The sequence below is a fragment of the Micrasema longulum genome, unplaced genomic scaffold, assembly GCF_059751315.1.
Source record: "Micrasema longulum isolate JH-2025_06_02 unplaced genomic scaffold, ASM5975131v1 h1tg000071l, whole genome shotgun sequence".
NCBI lineage: Eukaryota > Metazoa > Arthropoda > Insecta > Trichoptera > Brachycentridae > Micrasema > Micrasema longulum.
The window spans coordinates 505,257-528,329 of NW_028277278.1; the positions used below are offsets into that span (position 1 = coordinate 505,257).

Here is a 23,073-nt window from a genome sequence, read left to right on the forward strand (position 1 = left end):
GGAAGAAAATGATTTAAAAATCTTTAAATAAAAAGAATCCCATATATTTGCATGGTCACCAATTTACCTGGAAAATATAGCAGACGATTCAGTTCACACATTTTGTAATTATAATTTGTGACCGAGAAGTTGTAAAGTGGAAGCATGGTGTAAAGACAAATGAGCGAGAACGCACTCTATATAAATGAGGATGTAAAAGGCACAAAACTATACATCTAAACTATTTCAATTTGATTGTATGGTAATAATGTGCCAATAGATTTTTTTTTTAAAACATTTTTTGCTCGTTTAATTCTCACTAATTTAATAGATGCCTCTGAAAATAAATTTATCAATTAGATCTTCGTGGAAATTTTAATCCTGAACATATTATGTCATGTTATTGTAACAGAGCAATTGATGGAATTTTTTGAATATTGGATACAGAACAAAAGAGAAACTTTGGTATAATAGGTATAAAGATATTTGAACCGAGTCGTCCGCTGTAAATAAATACAAAACATGCAAGCAACTAAATAATATCTTCACTCCAATTGGATCATAAAAACTGCTTACATTATAATCAATTAAATAGTATCTTATTATCTCTAATAATAGAAGTATAATATATATATATCACTTTCTGTCACAGTTATTTTTTAAATCTCTAATATTTTCCTGCAAATGTCATTTGCACCATTTGGATAATCGGAGATTGTTCTAGTCAAATTCGGGTTTCTGTTGTCTTTAGTTAGTGAACGATACTGAATTAAATTCGTATCAAATATAAATCACAAATTAGCGATTGTTCAGTCTGAATATATTTAGGAGGTCTCAATATTTAAGCTGTCTTATAAATATTACTTTTCTAAAATAAAAAATAACAGGTGTTAAAAATGTATCTAACTGCTGTTTAAGCGGTGGATACAAACTAAAGGCAATAAGAAGTCAAATACTGAGACTGATCCTGTTGGTGAGTCATTAGCTGCAGCGGCTTAGTCATTCAGCGGAGAGTCTCCCTGACCTTTATGGTCTCCATTGGAAGATGCTCCATTGCCTCCGTTTACCATTGCTGCTCCAGGTTTACCTGTAAGCTAAAGGTATGCATATTAATCTATATGTTGTTATTAGTGATTATCCTGCTCCTCCACACGCAAGGCCTCAAGTTATGAAGACTAGCAATCATAAATGTGGTTTCATAGGAATTATTTAATTAACTTATTGTATATTTAGTCCAGAACTGGCACTGAGTGATATTTTTCTGTTCCCTAATCTAAAAAAATAACCTTTGTGGGAAACTATTTGACGAAGACGGCAATCAGTAAAAATAAACAGGATTTTTTTATAAAAAATAAATTGATTGCTAAGAATCAAGTTTGCATACATCGCACTTTATCTTTTTTTGCCAGTTGTTTATACAGGGAGCCATATTTTGTTAGTTTTTAATATTCTATTTTATTGAACTCATTTAGGAGAAAAAAAAAAGACAGCCTGTTTTAGCCATGTACCTTTCAATTATTGTAGAAAGTTTAAATTTTCAATAAATAAGATGAATGTAATGAACCGTTACAAGATTGTATAAATTAAAATTTATAATTAAAAATACTAATGTTAATAATAGTGTTACTATGTTTAATATCTCGATAAAAGTTGGAAAACTTAATAATGTTAAGCTAAGCAAATATTCATAATAATATTTACAGATATTCAATTATCCATTTGATTTTTTTACTTTTTAAGACCAGGTTTAGGAAAAAACAAAGAGAATAATTATTGCTAATTTGCATTGAGTTAAATGAGATTTTTTCACTGTAAAATTGAGGAACCATAAAAACGAAGTTTACTGTAGGCATACATGAAACATATTACACTTACCTTGTTTATTCCACTCAGGGAATTTTTTTCTGAAAAAGTTCCGTTGTTATCATTTATCTTGAGTTCTTCACATTTGGCAGGTGAATCAGTCTTTTGATTACTCTTTTTTTTTCCTTTCGTGGCATTCTTCTTGACATTTTTGGCAGTTTTGCCTTGACCTTTAGCAGCAGACTGTACGCTGGCCACAACTCCACCATCTCCAACTCCATCTGACTCTTGAGTGTCAGAGTTGCCTTCTTGCACCTGGGTACCATCTGTTGTAGAGTCTACCTGAGCTTCGTTACTTGAAGAATCAGTTCCATTGGAAGATATTTTGGTATCATCAGCTTTCACAGATTTCCTGGAAAAAAAATCATATAATTAACAAAATAAAAATACCAAATCAATAATGAAGATGTTAATTTATAACACTCCTTTGACAATTACTGTCAATGGGATTTTTTTTTAAACTCAATCTACCCAAGCAAGATTTATTATCAGCCAAACTGGCAAGAGACAATAAAATCTATAAAAATGATATTCTGCATAGTTATAATGAACGAAGAGGAAACAAAGGCGATGCATGGTGGGATGATGGTATTAAAGACCTTATAAAGGAAAAAAAAGAATGCACGGATGAGACTAATCGCAATTAGAGATACTAATAGCAGTGAGTAATGAAGGAGCGAAAAGTAGTTGCAAAGTATGCAAGAGGTTGGTAAAGAATGGGATGAAAGAATGCAAAAAACAACTAAACAAAGAAGAAGGTATAAAAATGTATACTCATTTTCATGAAAATATAAAACTTTTTTGGAAAGAAGTGAAAAAGGCAAAGAACTCTTCTGAAGTATAAAAGCGATTAAATCAAAAAATGTATTTATGTAAGCGAATGACGAAGGATTGAAAGAGAGATAGATGGAATACTTTGTGGAAGTATATGAAAGTACTGAAAGTGTTCCTGCGCAACAGTTAGATTATACAGAGGAAGATACAAGTGGTGGGTACCGTATGTGAGATAAGCATGGTACAGATAAAGGGTGCGCTTCAGAGTATGAAGAATGGTAAATCCGTTGGGTATAAGGTCGCTGTGGAATATCCGAGAGTGGTGGCCAGATTGTGGGCACATGGCTGCATAGACTTTTCAATCTCTGCCTAGAGGAAGGGCATATGCCTTAGATCTCGTGCGGAGTGTGGAAACTACAGGACAATCAGTCTTAGTAGTAGTTGTCGTAGAAGTAGTACTTATCATGAAGTTTAGTAGCAACTCACCCGTTGAGGGAGACAGTGGTTTGTCGCATAGTGGTCGGGCGAGTGGTGCGCGGGCGGCGGGCTGCGCGGGCAGTTAGTGCTCCCCCCCTCCCTGCCGCCCCCCCGCGCCCCCTCCCACGCCCGCCCATGTAGCCATATGTGCCGCGCGGGGCTGCTGGGTATCCCACGTACTTTACCTAATAATATCTTTATTTTACATATCTATCAAACATCAGAGTCAGAATCTAATTTTGAATTTAGTATACAGAATAAATTATTTTAAAAAAAAACTCTTATCTGTTAAAAAATAGACAACCTTTACGACACACTTAAATTAACACTTATTTTAATGCAGCCACTCTCAAATAGTATCATATTTTAATTAATAATTAATTATTTTATTATTCATGACAATCGAAATTTTCTTCAAAAAATGTAATAGGATTTTAAAATTCAATTGAAATATATATGACACATGGGGAGCATTAATAGGTGATTTTACCTTTTAGGCTATACTAAAAATTCAGATTTTTTGAGTTTAAACAATTTTATCGGATGTGCGATATCTGGACTACAATCATAACTTTGTAGATGTTTTTAAATATTATAATTTTTTCCCTTTGATAAACAGTTTGTTGGTCAATATGAAAGGTGTTTTGCTTCTTTTTTTCGATAGAATTGTAGCAAATGAAGCACAAGAAACAGTATTGTTAAAATCAAGAGTAAACTGATAATTTATTTCATGAAGACAAGATGCACTTCACTTTATTAAGATTAAATATTGTAGTAAATTGAACAGATTTTCATGTCGACCTCGACAAGCATATATGGACGATTGTTTTTTTATAATATACCTGGTCTACTGGATATCTGGAGTTGGAAGAGCGAGCATAGTTGGCTCCCCACTGCCCTACCACGACTCCGGCTATTTTCAGTCTAGCTCCTCCACGGGCCAGGCCACCTGGGGCGCCCCCGCGACCTCCGGACCAGCCCAGAACTCCGGGTGGTGGATAACCCATACCCAGCTGTACATCTATGAGGTTACACAAAATCCATTGTAAGTAATCTAATTTTATATTTTTTCTAGTTGTTTTGAGAACTCTGCAGGTCTTAAAGGTGGCTAGTTATCCATACTGGTTCTTTTAATTATTTAATAATTTATGGATATTTTAAATAAATAAAAGCAGAAACATTTTCTCTAAAGAAATCAACAGTACTGAGATGAAAACTTAAAAAAATATGCCATATATAAAAGAAAAACTTAATACTCACTAGGATTTAGAGGAAGAGGTGGCATGGCGAACTCAACATCGAGACCTTCCAATATAGCTTTCCGCATGCGTTCAACCTTAAATGATATAATTTACATTAAAAAACTCAAGTGTAAAGAGAAATAAAGACAAATAGTAACAGAACTTACTTTAAGAACAACTTCCACTTGATTATCGCAAAGTTGTACCAGGTGTTTGACAGAGTTGGCTCTAGCCAATTTATGTTGGAAGAGCTTTCCATCGAAGAAAGTCCAAGGGGAAGACCCGATCAGCGGCACTGGGGCTCCGCAAGCATCATTAGCCAATAGAGCAGTCTCTACACCAGCCATGAGGAGTGTGCCCAACTGGATTCCGCGCACATTTACACTCTGTAGCTAGGACAAGGGATTCTTTTACTTTCTGAACATTACTTTTATGCCTTTTTGATTATTGGGGCTTTCCATGAGAAATTCAATCTTAATGTAAAATATAAAAGTTTTTAAAAATCATACGATTACTCAATAAATCAATAGCCAAAACATGAAATTGAACATTTAATTAAAAAAATTAATTGAAAAACTATTTTTATTTCGCAAATGCCCACTTATAAATTCTACAGGCAGAAATATTCATGGATTTTGGGTATGCCAGCTGGAGCTCAATCACAAATAACTATCGATGTGCTAATAAGCAACGTGATAACAATTTCTCACCATGGTTGTTTATCATGTTCGGGATCACAATGGAACATCCGTAAACACCTAATATTAAATGTCAAAATATTTACATTTCACGACTTATAATCCTGAATATTACCGGTGTAAATATGGAAAATATTCTAAAACTGCTATTTTTATTTATTTAATATTTATCATGCTATTTATTGCATTTAGCCGGCGGTTGGCAAGCCAAATGTCAAGAAAAGCAGTCACCATAGTAATTGTAATTTCATTTTCATTTTTTTGTATTAGATATTTATACTTTTTGTTTTTAAGCACGTCAATAGTTATTTGTATTTGAGCTACTGGTATTGTAAATGATATTTTTTATTTAATAAAAATAAATTGTAATTATGTTTTATTTTTTTATTTCACCGGCCCATCAGAAATGTATCGCTTATGTGTTAGACAAAATTGATATTAATTTTAGCAATAATGGAAGGCTCAACAATAGATAAGGTTTTTTTTCGCTAAGCTGCCAGGTATTGGGTCTTCAATGAATATTAAAAAAGCATATTTATTATAAAGTTAATATTTAGTACAGAAATTACTTACTGTCATCCCTTGTAAATGTAAAGGACTCCTGAGATCAGTAGCAAAAGCTGTTGCAAGAAAAGCATCCAATTCATGTCGGCGCAAGCAAGGAGCAGCTGTCATTATGTATCTGTTCAGTAAAATTACTCAAAATTAAATAAAGCCACCCTCCTTAAATAACCTGAAAAACTTTTAATAGGCATTCAGTGAAAGGAATAAAAGAAATAAGTATATTCTTTTAGGTATCGAATAATATACATCCAGAAAAATATTAAATATGATTTTAAAATGTACTTATCTATAAATGTTACTTACCGTAGTACAGTGGCTAATATAAGCAAATGATGAGGTACATATGAAGTGTTAAGAATAAGAGCAGTATCGGAACGCATACAAGAGAGGAATGCTCGGAGGCGACGTCTCCTATCGTCTTGCGCTGTACTGTAACAGAAACAAATTCATTAACTTAGTTAACTAATTCATTAAGTATAATTTATAGGAGCTGGAAGCAGTGCATATTAATTTACTCCGTCGGCTGGACCAATGGGCGACCACCTGTTGTCCCTACTCCCGTAGGAAGCAAAAACCTGCCGGACAGCCAGGAGAGCATATAACCGTCTTCTCTTCCAGCCTGCAATGGTGGATTACCTTCCATAAAAAATACTGCCATGTCTACCATCATAGTTAACACTTGTTTCACTACCAAGATTTTGCTTATCAAGTGTAATAATCGTCGGTGTTTGTAGTATAACCTTGTAGCCCTGTGAAACGTCAGTTATTCACATAAAAAAGTAAACGTGTTCCAGAACAGTTACTGTGAAATCGCGAGCAATTAATATAATAATTAAATTAGTTGTTGGGGACTCACACCTCATCAAGAAGCAAGTCTTCAGATAAAATTACTGTATTTACAACATTCATTCATCCGTATCAGCTTTACTGAAAATCTGTAGGCAAAATTCGTTAAATATATTATGAAGAATCAACTCTGAACGCGGCTGTAGTAACTCAGTCTTTGGTGACATGTTCGTATAAATAATTTGATCTCAAATATCATATTGCATTTCACCATTATAAATGGTGGAATTGAACCAAAACTCCTAAATAAACGATGTGAGTGAACCTTGGAATATGCAGAACAGTGAACTTGTTACCCTGCCAAATTATTGATAATATAAATAAACTAACATTAATCTTTAAATACAGTGTCATAATCTCAATGCTCAGTAGTACCATCCAGGTTTTCGTGAAAGGCGAAGATTCAAACAGCTAAGTAATAATTTGAATCATATTTTTATTACAATAAGACCTCAAATTTCAGGGAAAAAAACAGCGGAAGCAAAGTTTGTTCACCTAATATTTAAAGAACGGTTTTTAGATTCCCCTGTAAAAAAAATCTAATTGAGAGTTAGGAGTAATTGCAGTATCACTAATATATGTATGTGTACATAAACTAGATGAATATTAACTTTTTTTAATTGACATCGGCCCTCTACAAAATGTTGGCAAAATAAAATGAAATCTGACATTGGCCTTTTTTAGATCCTAGCCACAGATTTTACTGGGTGGTGCGAAACATGAAATGTAAAAAACATTCAAATTTCATAATCCAGAAATATATTCCAATATAGCACAAAATATACAAATTAAATTTTTTTAACGACCGCGGCCGGGAGGTCCCCACCGATGGCTACTGGCTAAACCTGACACCTAGCGGGTGTCAGCTCGAGATACAATTGTTTGTATATATTACTTTGTAATGGCAGGTAACTTATGACAATTTATTTATATACAATGTTTTGAGTATTTCCAAATGTATGTAGACAAGCTGGATTTCCTCCCTAGGGAGTTTTTAGATCTAAATTTGTTGCAAAAGAGAGGGACAACATTTTTGAGATGAGAATATGGAAGTCTAGGCATTAACAGGGCTTAGGACCTGTCATTGTTTAAGCATCCACATTTCCTCAACTCTTCCACCTGTTAACTTTTGTGATGTAAAGGAGCTAAAACCTTTATAATGTGGGTGAGATTCATCCCGAGAATCCTTAAATATTTATAATTTATTTGGGATGATAGTTTTACTGACATGTAGATAGTATTTACAAATTAAGAAATGACAAACTGCTTGACGTAAAGATAATCACTTGTGCTTGAAATGTTTGGCGTCCATAGGGTTAGATGTTATTTATTCGGGCGCTTTTTAATTTTTCACCAAGAAGCTAAGCTTGGTGATTTAAAAGTAATAATTTAAATATAAATTGATAAAATTGTTTACAGCAGCGTAAATTTAAGCATGAATTTAGCACACATACCCAAACCACAAGCGTTGCACAGTTGGGACTGGCCAGTCTAACATGATACCAGGAACAATATCTGGTGTCTTTCCAGGATTCTGCCGACTATAGATCCATTCAGAAACACTCACATCTAATACAGGAGGCTTTTCTCCATCTGAAAATAAAATCAGTAAAATATGTTCAGAGACTGTGCACTTCAGGCAAACAACTCAATCATGGTGGTGAAATTTTGTCTACGGGTCTATATGAATGTATTATGTTTTTTATTATTATTTTACTTTATTTTGCTTATTATTTTTACGATGATGAGTTAGGTTAATTAGATTAATTATGTTTTTATTTTCTTATTTTGTTAACTATGTTAAATAACTAATATAAGGCATGTTTCATTATACTTATTGAGAAATGTTTCCCTCGGTACGGGACACCCCAGTGAGGGAACATTATTCTGTATAAAAAAAATAATATAACAATTGTAAAAGTATAAATAAATAAATAAACCCTGAATACTCAGACTTGAAAGAATTACATATTAATATAATATAATGTGATCAAGAATCAAACAAAAGACAAATAAATTTAAACCTGCCTATCGGAATATTAATCAGTTTAGGACTCATTTATTTGTGTCCAGGCAGATGAAGAATACATTTGAAACCAAGATGAATGTAAAAATCTTGAATAAGGAAATTGAGTAGAGATAAGTCCACCTCGTTGTGAAGTGGAGGTCCTGAGTTCGAATCCTGTCAGGGTAGACATGAGATATTGATTTTAAAAGTAGTTTAAACTGCAATGTTTCATTGTTCCTGGATTGGCAACTGAAGGGTAAGACTGAACACCTTACCTTCAAGTAACATGTTATGATCAAAATACGCTGCATTTGGTTTACCAATGAGGTGCACTGTGCCCTGTGCACCACTGGGTGCATAAGGGGGAATGATGATCGGGACTTGTTATTATATTGGTATATTTAGGAGCAAACATTCAGAAAGTGATTTGTCACATAAACATAGAGCTTGAAAAATTCAGAAAAACTTAATATCTTACGACAGAGATGAAGAACATTTTAGAGAAGGTAATATAGAAGTCTAGGCATCTACAGGGCTTATGCCCTGTCATTGGCTAGTTTAAGTGGCTATTATACACACTGTGTAACATTCACCGTTCTGCCCATATTTTTTTAATTTTATTAATAAATCATAAAAGGTACATGTTTTTGTAAAATTCTAAACATATCTACTTTTACACATCTAGATAATGTTATTACAATGTAACTCTCCAAAAAAAGAGACTAACTCTTGTGCTTGGAGAGAGACTTACACTGCTTTAGTTGTTTATTTATAGGAGTTTATATAATTTCAAATACGAGTACATAAAAAAGAAAAATAAAAACATAGTATATATAAAGAATAAACATAAAACATTCATACTAATTAAAATTTAACGTTGTTTTATTGTTGTTCAAAAAATTTCTTTAGATTAACTTTAAATTTATTTATTAAAAATCTATATTCCTTCAATTCTTCCATCTGTTGATGTTTTTGAAGTTAAAGAGCTGAAACCTTTATTTATGCGGGTGAGATTCATCTGGTTGAATTATATCACCAACATACTAGGCAACGCCTGAATTTTTTTTCCAATTTTTATACTTCTTCATGGACCAGGTAGATTTACTGGATTCAACTCCCTAGGAAGCTGTTAATATTAACATATTACAACAGAGATGAAGAAGATTTTAGAGAAGGTAATATAGAAATCAAAAGTACAAAAATTTGGACAAACTCAAAATAATGCTAAGAAAAACTTGTTTTTACAGCACTATTTGTTTGAATGTATGAACTTTAGGTCATATTTTATATAGAAAAAAACACATTGTGAATGAATTGTGATTTTTTTATCAAAGATTCAGATATGAACTATAAAATTTAATTTAAACCTATTTTGTTTTCAAATTTGGACAAATCCCCCTTTTGAATATTTGCTCCTCGATTATATGGAAGCTTTTTATAACAAAATACTCTGTTTATGTAATAAATACTCAAGGGGTCCTTACTTATAAACCTGGTATAAAATTGTGCCTAGGCAAAGTGATAGAATAAGGATGGTATAATAAAAATTCATAATAAATCTCGCATAGTTATACTTGGTATAGAGCTGGGATAGCAACCATATGGCGACCATATAAACTTATTTCACGTATGGCACTGGAATAAGCTGGCGATCTGTCGTTTGTCACATTTTTTAACATCGTAAAATCGGGGTGATGAAAAATGTTAAAAAACCTAATTGTGGGAAATATTTGTAAAATGGGACCAGAACGTTTGGGTGTAAAAGTGTAAAATTGAGGAACATAAAAATGAGGTTTTACTGCATATATATTAAAATAAACATTTTTTAAATGTGTCCTTAATGGAGTAACCTGCGCCGAAGACACTGAATAATATAGTACATAAATTAAACCCTGTCACACCAAAAACCACAATGATCGGTATGAACAAGACACATTAGCATATTTAAAAAAAAAATGTTTTAAGATTTGAATTCTCTCTCTATTCACTATGTGTTGAAAAAATAGTAAGCTGACCTTTGGCACGATTGGCCATGAAGCGGTGGTGATGCATATTGAATAAAATTGCGTAGACATATTGGCGTACTGGTCTAAAAAGACGGTGCATGTCGGGCAGCTCTCGGTGAGCTTCATCCTCTAGCAGCGTGGGCAGGGTCAGCTGGCGGTGCTGCAGAACTGCCAGTAGGGCAGGGGACATGAGTCCTTTGGAGTGACGCTCTGCACACGTGCGCAACACCTCCACAGCCACACTCGGCAATACCTAGCATTGGCAAAGAATCAATAATACCTTCACTTACAACTTCAAAATAAATCAAATACTCAATTTATGTCTACAATACATTACAGTTTTACCACTTCTAAAATTGCTGCCTGATATTGTCTTCAATGAAGGGAGAGTAGGAAAATATCACATACTACAAATACCGACAAAAATATATGAAATGGATTTAGAAAAATTAATTGTGTTTTCAAAATTAATACGAATATGGTGGAGAAATGTTTTCATACAAAAATTAAATACATTATAAAAAAATATGTCCCTATAAAAACGCAACAAGTTTGGCCTTGATAATTGTGACGCCAAGATTCATGATGCTGTTCTATTTAAATTTTAACGGTCACATACAAAGTTCCAAATTTACATTAATGTTTTCGAAGGAATTAAAAATTATAAATTTAAAACTATTTTTCACTCTACAGTATTTTATAGACCCTTATTATATTAAAATTGTAAAAAAAGTGATATTTCCTAATTGAGTCCAAAAAGTTACAAAACCCGCTATTAACAAAATTTTAAGAAAAAAAAGAGTAAAGGAAGAGTATCAAGTTTATATTAAGGCTGTAGTCTGTCATTCCAATCCTACAATTTGCCATCAAATGCTTAAAATATACTGTTTCAAGACGAAGCAAGTAAAAAAAAATAATTCAATAACATTGTATATTCGTCAATTTTATAATACTGTTGATTTCTATGTCTTTGTATATGAGTATATTTGTATTTTGGAAGTTGACAGCAGACGGGCCCGACAGCTGTGTTTTAATAAAAATGTGTCTTCTTGAGTGTAATTATTTAACCTTCTAAAATTTTCCGTGGAATTATTTAACTTTCTACATCAGTCATAATGCTCTCCATGGCAAGAACTTTATGTAAGTAATAAAAACAGAAAACCAAACACCTCCAGCCTTTGTATTTTCACAGGAAATTTGAGTACAGTGAAAACGAGGTTTGCATCGGTAAAATGGAGTGATGGTTAATTTGTACTTTTTAATTTTTTAAAAATATTTTTTAAAAAATATATTTTTAAAAAATTCTCACCATATTATTGGATTTGGATGCTGCCCCCGAGGTGCTAGATCCAGTAGATAAATTTTTATTTCCTTTCTTTTCAAAAACATCGTTCAATGAATCCGTAAGCCATTCTGATGGTTTGTAATCATCCAAACTTTTTTCCTGTACAATAAAAAAATTACAGATTAGTTAAATTAATGTTTTACACCCGTAAAAAAGATAGTCTAATTAAAATATCTATCATTACTCCATCTATCTATAAAAATATCTATCACAGATGTGAACATTTATTATGAATCGGTTGTGGTCCCGTGGCTAGTCTCGGACTCACGGCTCAAAGGTCCGTGGTTCGAACCCCACTCTACTCAAACTTGATTCCCATTTTCTAATAGTGAGTTATTTACAACTCATTGAAAATGGCCCTCAAAATCAAATATTTGTCAATCCAGAGAGAAAATACGAGAATACGTTTGTATGAAGAAAAGTCATACCGAGTTTCCTCTTAAGATTAAACATTATTAAGTATGCTACAAAACTTGACTTTTTAAACTTTTATGTAACCATAGAAACGGGTTTGGTTTTCTTAAATATAACCATCAACCTATTAATACACATAGACGCACCCGGAACCCTCTGAAATTATGACACTCAACTCATGCCCAATTCATAATAAGAAAAAAATAGTAAATAATCAATATTTCCTTTAGTCCACTCCAGTTTTAAAGATCATATCGTATCCATCTCACATTACGCTTCCCATCCTTACAAGACAAAAAGACTCGATTTATATGCTCCACATGTAGTATTTGGTATACATGGATAAAATAGGATAGAATTCATTAGTTAAGTAAGCCTTGATAAAGAAGCTTGTGTAGCTTTGAAACCGATCAGTAGGAAAAAAAGTAGTTAAAAACAAAGTTGTTTTGATTTATTTTATTATTTAGAATATTTTATTTATATGGCCTTAGCCAGCAATGTCAGAGGCATTAATTAGACAAAAACAGTTATCTTTATTGCACCTGTGTTTATGATACCACATATTCTTGTTATTAGAATTTGTAATGTGAGTGAAATACTTTTTTCATAATCTGTATAGTTAAACATGAATTGATGACAACTACAGCTTACCCCCAGTTCGGCAGACTCGGATGCAAGTCTAGAAGTATCCATATCATTTTCTTTGGGAAGGTTGACTGTATTGTTGACTTTCTTATTACTTTTTGGTCTTCGAGCTAAAAATGTGTAAATATACACAATACAGGCATAAAGGGTCAACTTAAAATGATAAACAAATCATAAAAACACCCAACATTTAATGTAAATAGCAGAAATGCCAAATAAATCAATAAAAAGAAACAAAAATTGCGAATTTAATCAACAATAAATTGATAAATATGTACATTTTATTATAAAATGCAATCGCGAAAATTATTTATAAAAACACACCAGTAGCGGTTTTGTACTTTAAAAATCCATCCTTAGTACCATTTACATAATACTGTACTGATTGTTTGAAGCGTGCGCTGCGGTTGTCATTTGGATTGCCAAAAATATCAGTAGTTATAGTATCCAAATCATTACTTTGTAATCCTCGTACATATTCTGCCACAGCTCTTACCAAATCATCACCAGCGAGCTGTAATTAAATTTAAACAACGTTATATGATAATCACTACCACCTAATAATAAATTAAATAAATGAAAAAACTTGGGGAGTTCGAAAACTAAAAACCGTTAGATTATGTAATGTCGTATTGAGTATTTACGCACAAAATTATTTAATTAGTTCAACAATGATATAAAATCGCATAAAAGCTTCAGTAACATTGAAAGTAGGTATGGCAAGCTTTAACCCTTTATAGGGTACCTGAATCAAAGTGGTATTTGAGAATTGTGGTATTTTGTGTGACAGGGTCCAATATTTCGTATTAATAAGTTTTGTCACAGAGTATCCTAATAATGTACACCGGTAGATCAGTCTTCCACTTAGCTTTTCCAAATGCAATAGGTTTATTATCTTAGAAAATAACATATTTTATTAGGTTTTCAAGAACTAAGTCAACACCAAGTACGTGTCCTGTAAAGGGTTAATAAACAATTTGGATTACTACGATTTTTACTTTTTTCTGATTGTTGCTTATTCGCTTGTGAAACTCGGTAAGATGATGCTCCGTGAGTACTGTGTTGCCCAAAAGTGCAGCTAATACACACAACCTTTCCTGGGGTACTTCCAGCCACTGAGCCAAGTCATGCACCATGTACTCCTTGGTTTCCAGAGATGACTGAAATACAAACCATCCAACCGATAAATTACATAATACAAATTCCACATACAAGAGTGAGGATGTATGATAAAACATTTTCATTTACCCGGTAAGTGAGCTTCATCTGAGAAGAGCTGAAGTATCGCGGTGGTTGGAAAGCTAGATACTCTCCAGAGTTGGCGATGATGCCAGCATATCCACGCTCTCGACAGAGCCCCACTACTTCTTGGTGGTGATCATCCGATGAAACCATCTACATTAAATGGAATCACATAATTTAAAAACACCATTTAACAAAGTGAAAATAACATTTTTACTAATAGAAAGTAGATTTAACGTTTAAGTACATACCACAGGAACATTCATCTGGTGCAAAGCGGCACGAAGGCAAGACTGAAGTCCCGCAGGGGGCACCCACCACACCTTGGGAGGTGGAGTGCCCTTGGCCTGCACATGGCGGAGCACATTGTTAACTCGCTGTCTATACAGAGCCTGCTGCTGCAGCCAGTGGGCGGGGGGGGATGGAGTGGCAGAAGGAGCCGGATGTGCTCCACTGAAGCATACACATAACGTCACTTGGTGCTCAGCCAGCGCACTACTCAGCGTGGACAAGAACTGTGCGCAGCGTGCCCACTGTCCTCCGCATGCCCAATCTGAAATTGTTTACACAATAATTACATTAAAAAAATAGACATCGACAGTGGAAAGGTAAAATTTAGAGCCAATCAAAGTTGCGAAGTAGAGCGATTGACATATTCTTATTAGCAATTACTGTGCTTAATGCTCCGTTCATTTTGTTGCATAACTATAAGACTATATGATGTGTGTTTTGTCGCAATTTATTTTGTGATCTGTTGAGTTATAAGACAAAGTTCATCATAAATAACTCTATTCAATAATCATGGAAGAAAAAAGGTAAAAAAAAAATTAATTTTATATCTTTATGAAAATAAGAAAATTAAAAGTTCATTAATTAACAAGTTGCCTAAAATGCGTCGACGGAATGCTATTGAATACCTTTATGTTTTTATTAAGTTTGGGAAATGAATAAAAACTTATAGGCCCAAAATAACATAGTGACAAAGCCATAAATTCTTCCATTTTACAAAAAGAATCTCTCTCTGCAAACCGTTTAAAAAAGGACAGCTAACTTCTTCTTCCTCCTGTCTGTGTCTCATTTACTTGGGGTCAGCCCTCCTAGTCCTCAATCTACACGTCGGGCTAGGAGATTTGTTGTTAGGTTTGTTTTACAACCGGTTGCCACCTGACAGTGCTTAGGATGCCACTGTTGACTATTGTTCCTCCGCTGCCATCCATAACACAACATTCTGCCCGATGTCGCTGTCTCCCAACAGCCCATAGTCCGAAGTATGTCTGAGAGGAAGATTTGTGACCCTTCCGCCTGTTCCGCTGTACCGATGCACTTTATCTCCGCCATCGCAGCCGTTGAGGTTTTCGCCCGTAGCCCTGGGCAAGGGATCGCGTTATACCCCGCAATGCTGGGTCTTCATCTAAACTTAGTCACCTAAACGCTCCGGTCCACTGAAGCGAATTGTGCCCACCCCCGCGACGTGGACGCACTGAATGAGAATTACTCCAGTGAGAACTGAGGAGGTGACTCAGAAATGTGTTAGTATGCATTCTCAGTCCAGTGGTGTGTGTCCAAGAACCGAAACACATGGCGAAGTTGGACCTTTCAATTAACAAAGAAACCTATATTTTTGAAGTTCGGCACATTTAAAACTCAAGGAAGAAATAACTGTTAAAAATACTATTTTAATTCTAAAATCAACATAGGGCATCATTATTTATATTCACATTTATGCCGCATAGGACACTGCAAGGTTAGCTAAAGACAAGGTGATCCCGCTTACACTTTCCCAATTCTAGGGCTCTGAACAATTCATCCGGGACCGAACCGGAACTGTGTGGTACATACATAAAGCTATATCGTATTCTATGAGAGGCTTAAAAAGCGGTAGAATTTTAAATGAATTCTGTAGATTGCTGCAAAAATCGGTTTCCATAGATGCGACCGGTACGAGGAAAAACATAATTCTGTAGAGAAACAATTCATGTATAATGTGCTCCTTACTTGAGAACAATATTAAATTATCTTACCCCTTTTATTGGCTGGCTCAGAGGTAAGAGTCGGGTCTCTTAGTGTCCCAGGTGACTGTCAGGATTCTATAACAACTCCCTACAACTCCTCCCTATCCCAAAATAAAACTAAGTGCTTGTCATACAGAATTTATTCAAGAAATTATTTACATAGAAATTAATTTTTAGCGTAAAAGGGCCTTACATTCCAAATTAACGGGACCTGTATGAAATTAGCCTAACATAGGACAGTAAATATTTTGTGGATGGTTACATGTACATACTAAGACTAAATCGGTAAAGATAATGATCTGAGGTTAATAATTAAGGTTAAGATTTATAGGCGCCTTGTCTTGATAACTGTTTGGGGTGATTTCAGTTTTGATTACAAAGAGAGGTTGTTTTTGGTAGTTGTCTGAGGTTGTGGTGGCGCACCGCGCTGGGTCTCTGGGAGTCAGGCGAATAGTCTACGGTTGAACGATCGGGGAACGCAAGAAGTTAGTTTCCTTGTGGGAGCGATAAGTACAACAAAATTTCTTCATAGTTCATCGGTCCTTAGGTAGTTTAGTTTATCGACAATATTTAGTGTAAGGGATAAATGACAAGTTTTGGCGCGCACACAATCTATAAGCGTCAGTAGTTTCACAAACGGTCAACTGAAGAGATTTCATTCATTATTCTGGGTAACAACAAGTTTTTGGCGTGCACACAATCCACAGGCGTTGGTAGCTACACACACGGTCACCTGAAGAGATTTAGTTTATTGCTATGGGAGACAACAAGTTTTATCGCGCACAGAATCTATAGGCATCGGTAGTTTCACACACGGTCACCTGAAGAGGTTTTGTTGGTTATTTTTAGCGAAGAATTACCGATCAAAGTCTGGGCACTAGCGTAAACGTATTTAAAATAGTTTGTTGGCCACTACACTGTACTGCAATGCTTGTCTCACTCATTCGCCTCCAGGGTAGGTTAAAATGTTGTGAGAGGAAACTTCACGCACGGACTGTTTACTTTAGGTTGTGTGCGGTAAATTATAAGCTAGTTTAGAAATTATGCAAAGGCTGCAGGTCGCACGCGGGAAAAAGGTTGAGAGACGCATCGTCACCGTGGCGGACCGTGGATTGTAAAGAAGCTAGTTACAGAACTGCGGAGCGCACAGCTATTCTTCTTAGCCAATGACGAGAGAAGTGAGCTTATTAGTCAGAGGCGTGATCTTATGGTTACATTGGTCGGATCCCATTGCCGCCGGAATGAAAAAAATTTGAATATGTGTGAATTGACAAAAGCGAATTCGTAAAAGGTTTTGCGTTTAACCTGTTACAATAAAAATAAGATTCTCGGTGGAATGTACAAGTTTCAGTACGATTACTTTTTATTTGATTAAGGAAACTTTTATATCAAAGAGTCATAAACCATTATGTAGATATGATAGATTGATTAATACTTACATGTTGGGTCTAATATGAAGTGATAGAATTTTAAAACGAGCGAGGTATATGTGATTTATTTTCAAATGAGGTATTTTGAGTTATTTCTCTATAGAACTAGGGTATTGATATGTCCATAAAGGTTTTTTTGCATATCTCTAATACATCACCCTTACCACCCGGTACAGAATATCAAACAGATGTCTGTCGTCAGCTAGTTTGAGGGTCAGTGTAGAAACAGTAATCCTCCCTAATAAATACCACTGCTAAGCAGTGGTATTTATTATACTCATAATGTAGAAACCCTGACTCAATGAAGTAAAGAAAAAAGAATTGATAGTAAAAATCTGCATTTTCATAACTTTTTGCAAAGAAGCGACATTTAAAATAAACACAAACAAAATATTAACACCATAATGCACTGTAATGTGTTAAATGTACTTATAACGGCATTTCATAATAATATTAGTAGAGGTATAATAACAAAGACAAGAAAACCGGGTTGTGGTCCCGTGGTAGTATTGTGGACTCACGGGCCAAAGGCCCGAGGTTCAAATCCCACTCTACCACAACTCGATTTCCATTTTTCCAACACAAGCTATTTAAGACTTATAGGAAATGGTCTGAAAATTGAAATATTTGAGTAAATAATAAGAACTCAAGTAATTCTCTTTAAAAAAATTAAAAAAAACAAAACTTACTCCCAATGCAGGCTTCTTCGATTAGAATGAATCCACATTTTTTGTTTTATATGATTTGCCAGCAAATTTTCTGAAGAAGACGAAACTGAGTTGACGTTTTCATGGAATGTCATCCATTTCAGATTGAATAATATAGTGATAGTGCTAATGAAAGTGAACTTGTCAATCTGGCACTTTGCACCTTTCTTACTTTATAGCAAGAGGTATTACCATTTTTTATTGACTTAAAATATTTTTTTTGACTTTGCAGCACACAGCCTTTTTGATCATCAATACACCGATAGTCATAGCACCTAATCCACGCAATTTTTTGGCACTTTTCTTTTCAAAAGTATTCAATTGTGCACTTAAAAATTCCGTAACCTCTCTTATGCAAAAAAAATAGAGCAGGTAAAGGAAAAATCTTAAATTTCCTATCAAAACATAGATTAAAAGGCGGATTGATCTGCAAAAGACAACTAAGTCGAGTTGGGATTAAAATTTGGTTCGGCAAAATTTGGGAAAATTATTTTTTATCCTCTGCTTAATGTTATCAACTGGTTATTGTTATCAAAAGTTACAGGTCCCATAGTGATCACAATAAGCGGATTCCACTGTTATCAACTGGTTATTGTTATCAAAAGTTACAGGTCCCATAGTGATCACAATAAGCGGATTCCACTGCATTACTCACCAATAACACCTGATATTTTAAAAAATATGTCCACAAAATAGGACTTTTGAAAAAAAACATACACACCTGAAAAGAATCCTCCATAAAGTCGGTCAAGGCATCCTTCGGCATCCAGCACCAAACGAAAACCTCCAGCATGATTCCTCCCAATCCGAAATAGGTCTACACTGACTCCTTCAGCTTCATAAAGTGCTTGCAAATCTTGGATCCCCATTGTTACTGGATTATGAATACAAATTATTCAATATATGTAAATGACTGGCGATATTGCAAAAAAATATCCAATTTGCTGATTCTGAAAAAAAAAATTGTTGAAATTAAAACGTCGTCTCCTACAAGGTTAACTTGAATAGTTTACTGGAGTGGTGGTATACTGTAGTGGATTTAGCATAACTATGTGTTTGTGTACATAACCAACATTATAATTATCAATGCATGCTAAGAACTTATTGTTTAAGTTTCCATTTAGGAACCTGGGTGCTCTGAGTAATTAGCAGAAGAGTCTGCGTGTTTGCTCGTATGTAGAGGAAACGAGAGAAAAATAAGATTTTGATTGCGTTAAAGGGATACGAACAAACTAACAAAACGAGGGCATGACGTGTTAAAGAGTCGAGACACTTCCAAACCAACACATGATATATAATTAACAAGTTAAGGCAAGAATCCAAATAACAATAAAAATAATAAAGGATATTATAAACAATACCTTATTTTTTATATTATTTGGTCAGCTAATACATCATTTGTATATTAACACTTTTTTTCTATACTATACATACACCAATTTATACATCTACATCATTACATTAATCCATAAGTTTTATTTTCAATTGATAAAAACAAAACAGTGAAGACAGTTATTAATACTTTTAGATGATAAACCTATATACCCATACATGTTCGAAATAATTAGTCTCTAAAAACTAATGATTTAAAAATATATATAAAACTAGATAATAAAAACAAAGATGGAAAACAAATTGGAGAAAGAAATATGGAAGTCTAGGTATTTATAGCGCTTGTAACTTGTAATTGACTGCATTGACAGAATTGTGAATGTCACAAATGACTTAGTGTCAGGTTCCTTTTCCTTCATACAAAAGGTTCTCTATCTCTGTTGTAATATTAAGTATAGTATAGCAAGCAAATGGGGACAGTCATATTTTCGCTACCATTGTGTAAACAAGTGTTCTATTTCTACTCTAAAAGAAATAGTATTTTACAATAATAAAAATATAAATAGTGTATATTGTGTCAAAATAAAGATTGTGATCCCATTACCAGGAAATTAAGATGAAGATTGAAGCATATGAAAAATTTAGAGCCATATCTTAAAACATGTAAAAAAATAAAATAATAAATCACAAAAGCTTTGACTACAAGCCACAAAAAGAAGACAACTTCACAAGATTAGAGAGTAATCGCTCGGATCTCAAAGAATGACCCCCTTAAGACAGCTGTAGAAATCCAAAAGGAGATTGCTGCTCACGAGGACATATCCGTCAGTGTGTGGACTGTTTAAAGACTCCGAGAAGTTGGACTTCATAGAAAAATTGCAAGAAAAAAACCGTTAATACACAGAAGAGTTCAATTTACTCAAGACTAAGGATACACATTATTTTCAGTGACGAGTCAAAGTTTAATCGTATTGGATTTAATCCTCAATAAGACTGTCAAAGTAGTGGATGGTAATGTAATGGTGTGGGGTAGTATTTCATGGCATGGAGTAGGACCAATCCATCGAATAAGGGGTATTATGGACCAGCTATACGTGAACATCAAAAAAAGTTTTATGTTACCATATGCGGAAGAATTACCAGTAATTTGGAAATTTCAGCAAGACATCCTAAATCATCTGAATGATTGCAATAATTGAAATGAATAGTTTGAGAATATAAAAATATCTAGAACAAAATTCCAGTAGAAAGATGCCAGAAGCTAATAGAATTAATGCCCAGAAGATGTGTGTCAGTTTAAAGGGTAAAAGGAGCACCTTACTAAATATTAATAAAGACATTGGAATAGGCTAATTTTTTTTATCTTTTAGGAGAAAATATTTAAGTGTACCTGTTTAAATATTCCTTTAAAACAATGGTCATTATAAAAAATAAAAATTTAAAAGTATTATTGAAATAAATATATTGTAAACTTCGCATTGTTTTATTTCATATCCAGAGTTGCATTACTAAATTTTTTTAAATATAAATATTATGTACAAAGTGAAATTGATGATTTTTTACTTTTTATACAAGCGTCCCTATTTACGTGCTCGCCACTGTAGTGACAATAGCATTTAGGACTGAGAAAAACTGATTTTGTCTTTGCAGATATGAGTATAGTAAAAAATATTGACTGAATAATATTTCAAACCGATTTTACAATAGTACATGCAACATTTTCAAAACCTACAATTCCTTTTTACTCCTCTTAAGTGTTTCAAAGCAGTGAGAAAGTTCAGTGATTTTTTATATTATTTGAATTTTTATGTATCGTATTACCTTTTCAGGTTTTGTAATTATATCGTCCATGACGCCACCCACATCTATCTATTGACTAAATCAATCACAACACTTAACAACGATGTAATTGATTGGTGACTTGTGGCATATCAAATTAGTTTTTTTTTCATACTTTTTAGATAAACTTCACAGTACAATTAAATGCTCAAATTTTGACTGTATGTAAGAAATATTTTTTATATCCTATTTCCTATAGCACTGAACTTCCCCGTTCTATGTTACAAATCTGAATTTACATGAATTATGGTACAACTTTTCATTTTCTCATAATTATTTTATTATCTAATTTATTTATTTAAATATGTCTGACAGTTGTTTCGTAATTTTGACTTTATTAAAACCGTTTTCATACAAATAAATAAACTTGAATCGCAACCTTTTCCTTTATTTCCTAATGTTCACTTAAATGCCAAATCAAATATTATATGTTTACTAAACATATTGTTTAAAACTGCATTAGTTTGTATAAATACGTTAAGGTAAAAATGGGAAGTTATTTATTTCAATAGTTTCAATTTAATTTATCATAAAATGAAGATAAACAATGATGGATACCTACGGGAACACGCAACTTGCTAAAATACATATTATGTATAGCAATATAAACGACATGTAATAAATCTACTGAATAGTGATAGTACATGAATACACACACAATAAATAACGTATTTTTATAAAGAAATAAAACTACCTACGAATATATTGAGTATCTAATACAACAAAAACACCCGAAGAAAATGCAACGAAATGCCTCAAAGCGCACAATCGCTAGACATGTCCTGTTGTAATGCACTTACTGACTGAAACCACTAAGTAAAGTCAAATCATCAACCAAATAACTAGATATTATTTTTTTGACTATCGAAATAGACAATCAGTATGTGCCACTAGTCCGATGGCATTGTAAGTTGGATCATTAAAAAAAAACATATTTCGAACATGAAAGTCCTCCATTGCAAAATGCATGAATGCACATCTATGCAACCTACCAGAAGAAAAACTATAAAATGCATTCGGACAATGTAAATGTCTATAAGTTAACTACGATTTGCTGTAAATCTATTCGGAAATAACGTGTGACTTGACATAATAACTAATGAGTTTTAACGGATTGATAATTAAGACTAAACTAGGAACTCAACATCGGATTATGTGAGTTAAAATAGCCGGCATGATCGGCGAGTGGTATGGTTTATATCTCTATAATACAGCAAAACACGAAAACGTAAAATTTTTAAGATAATGCAAAAACTATTTAAAAAAACTATCGTTTGATTTTAGAACTTACCGGCAGAAAATTAAAACCATACCCCGAAGTGCAAACAACGAAAACACTAAATCAACGCCATTTGTAAATTTCTTATGATCACTTGAAATAGGGTTGCCCTCACAAATTATACGTTGTCCTGTTTGCTGCTTTTCTGTGTTACCAGGCTCGCGTTCAAATAAGGTATTTTACCGTTTCTGTTTTTGTGGAGTATTAGGTACTTTTTTAAAAACTTATACTTATTTGTAAGCGGCCAGGGGGTATTTACAAAAGTACAATTAATACGAATAAAAAGAACAAAATAAAAATATTATAAAAAACAGTTCACTTCTAAGTTTGCACATTTGTAAAAGTTTTTTATAGAAAAATGACTGTTTTCAG

At 33.6% G+C, this 23,073-nt stretch overlaps 1 protein-coding gene across 2 annotated transcripts; it reads right to left on the minus strand.

The window, feature by feature from the left end:
• Window positions 1–260: 260 nt before the first annotated feature.
• Window positions 261–22,877, minus strand: LOC148284992 (constitutive coactivator of PPAR-gamma-like protein 1 homolog). Of its 2 annotated transcripts, none has more exons than XM_088231765.1 (18): window positions 22,714–22,877; window positions 18,973–19,201; window positions 14,354–14,655; window positions 14,109–14,255; window positions 13,859–14,020; window positions 13,185–13,374; window positions 12,867–12,970; window positions 11,766–11,900; window positions 10,466–10,709; window positions 7,897–8,035; window positions 5,900–6,025; window positions 5,606–5,714; window positions 4,502–4,720; window positions 4,354–4,429; window positions 3,936–4,114; window positions 3,103–3,278; window positions 1,855–2,194; window positions 261–1,073 (listed from the first exon to the last, which is right to left on the minus strand). In XM_088231765.1, the coding sequence occupies exons 2-18, from the start codon at window positions 19,118–19,120 to the stop codon at window positions 975–977; spliced, it is 2,895 nt and encodes a 964-aa protein (XP_088087891.1). In that variant the 5' UTR covers window positions 19,121–19,201; window positions 22,714–22,877; the 3' UTR covers window positions 261–974. The 2 variants fall into 2 exon arrangements, with proteins under 2 accessions (XP_088087891.1, XP_088087885.1); XM_088231759.1 differs by having other exon boundaries at window positions 4,502–4,726.
• Between the last annotated feature and the right edge of the window lie 196 nt (window positions 22,878–23,073).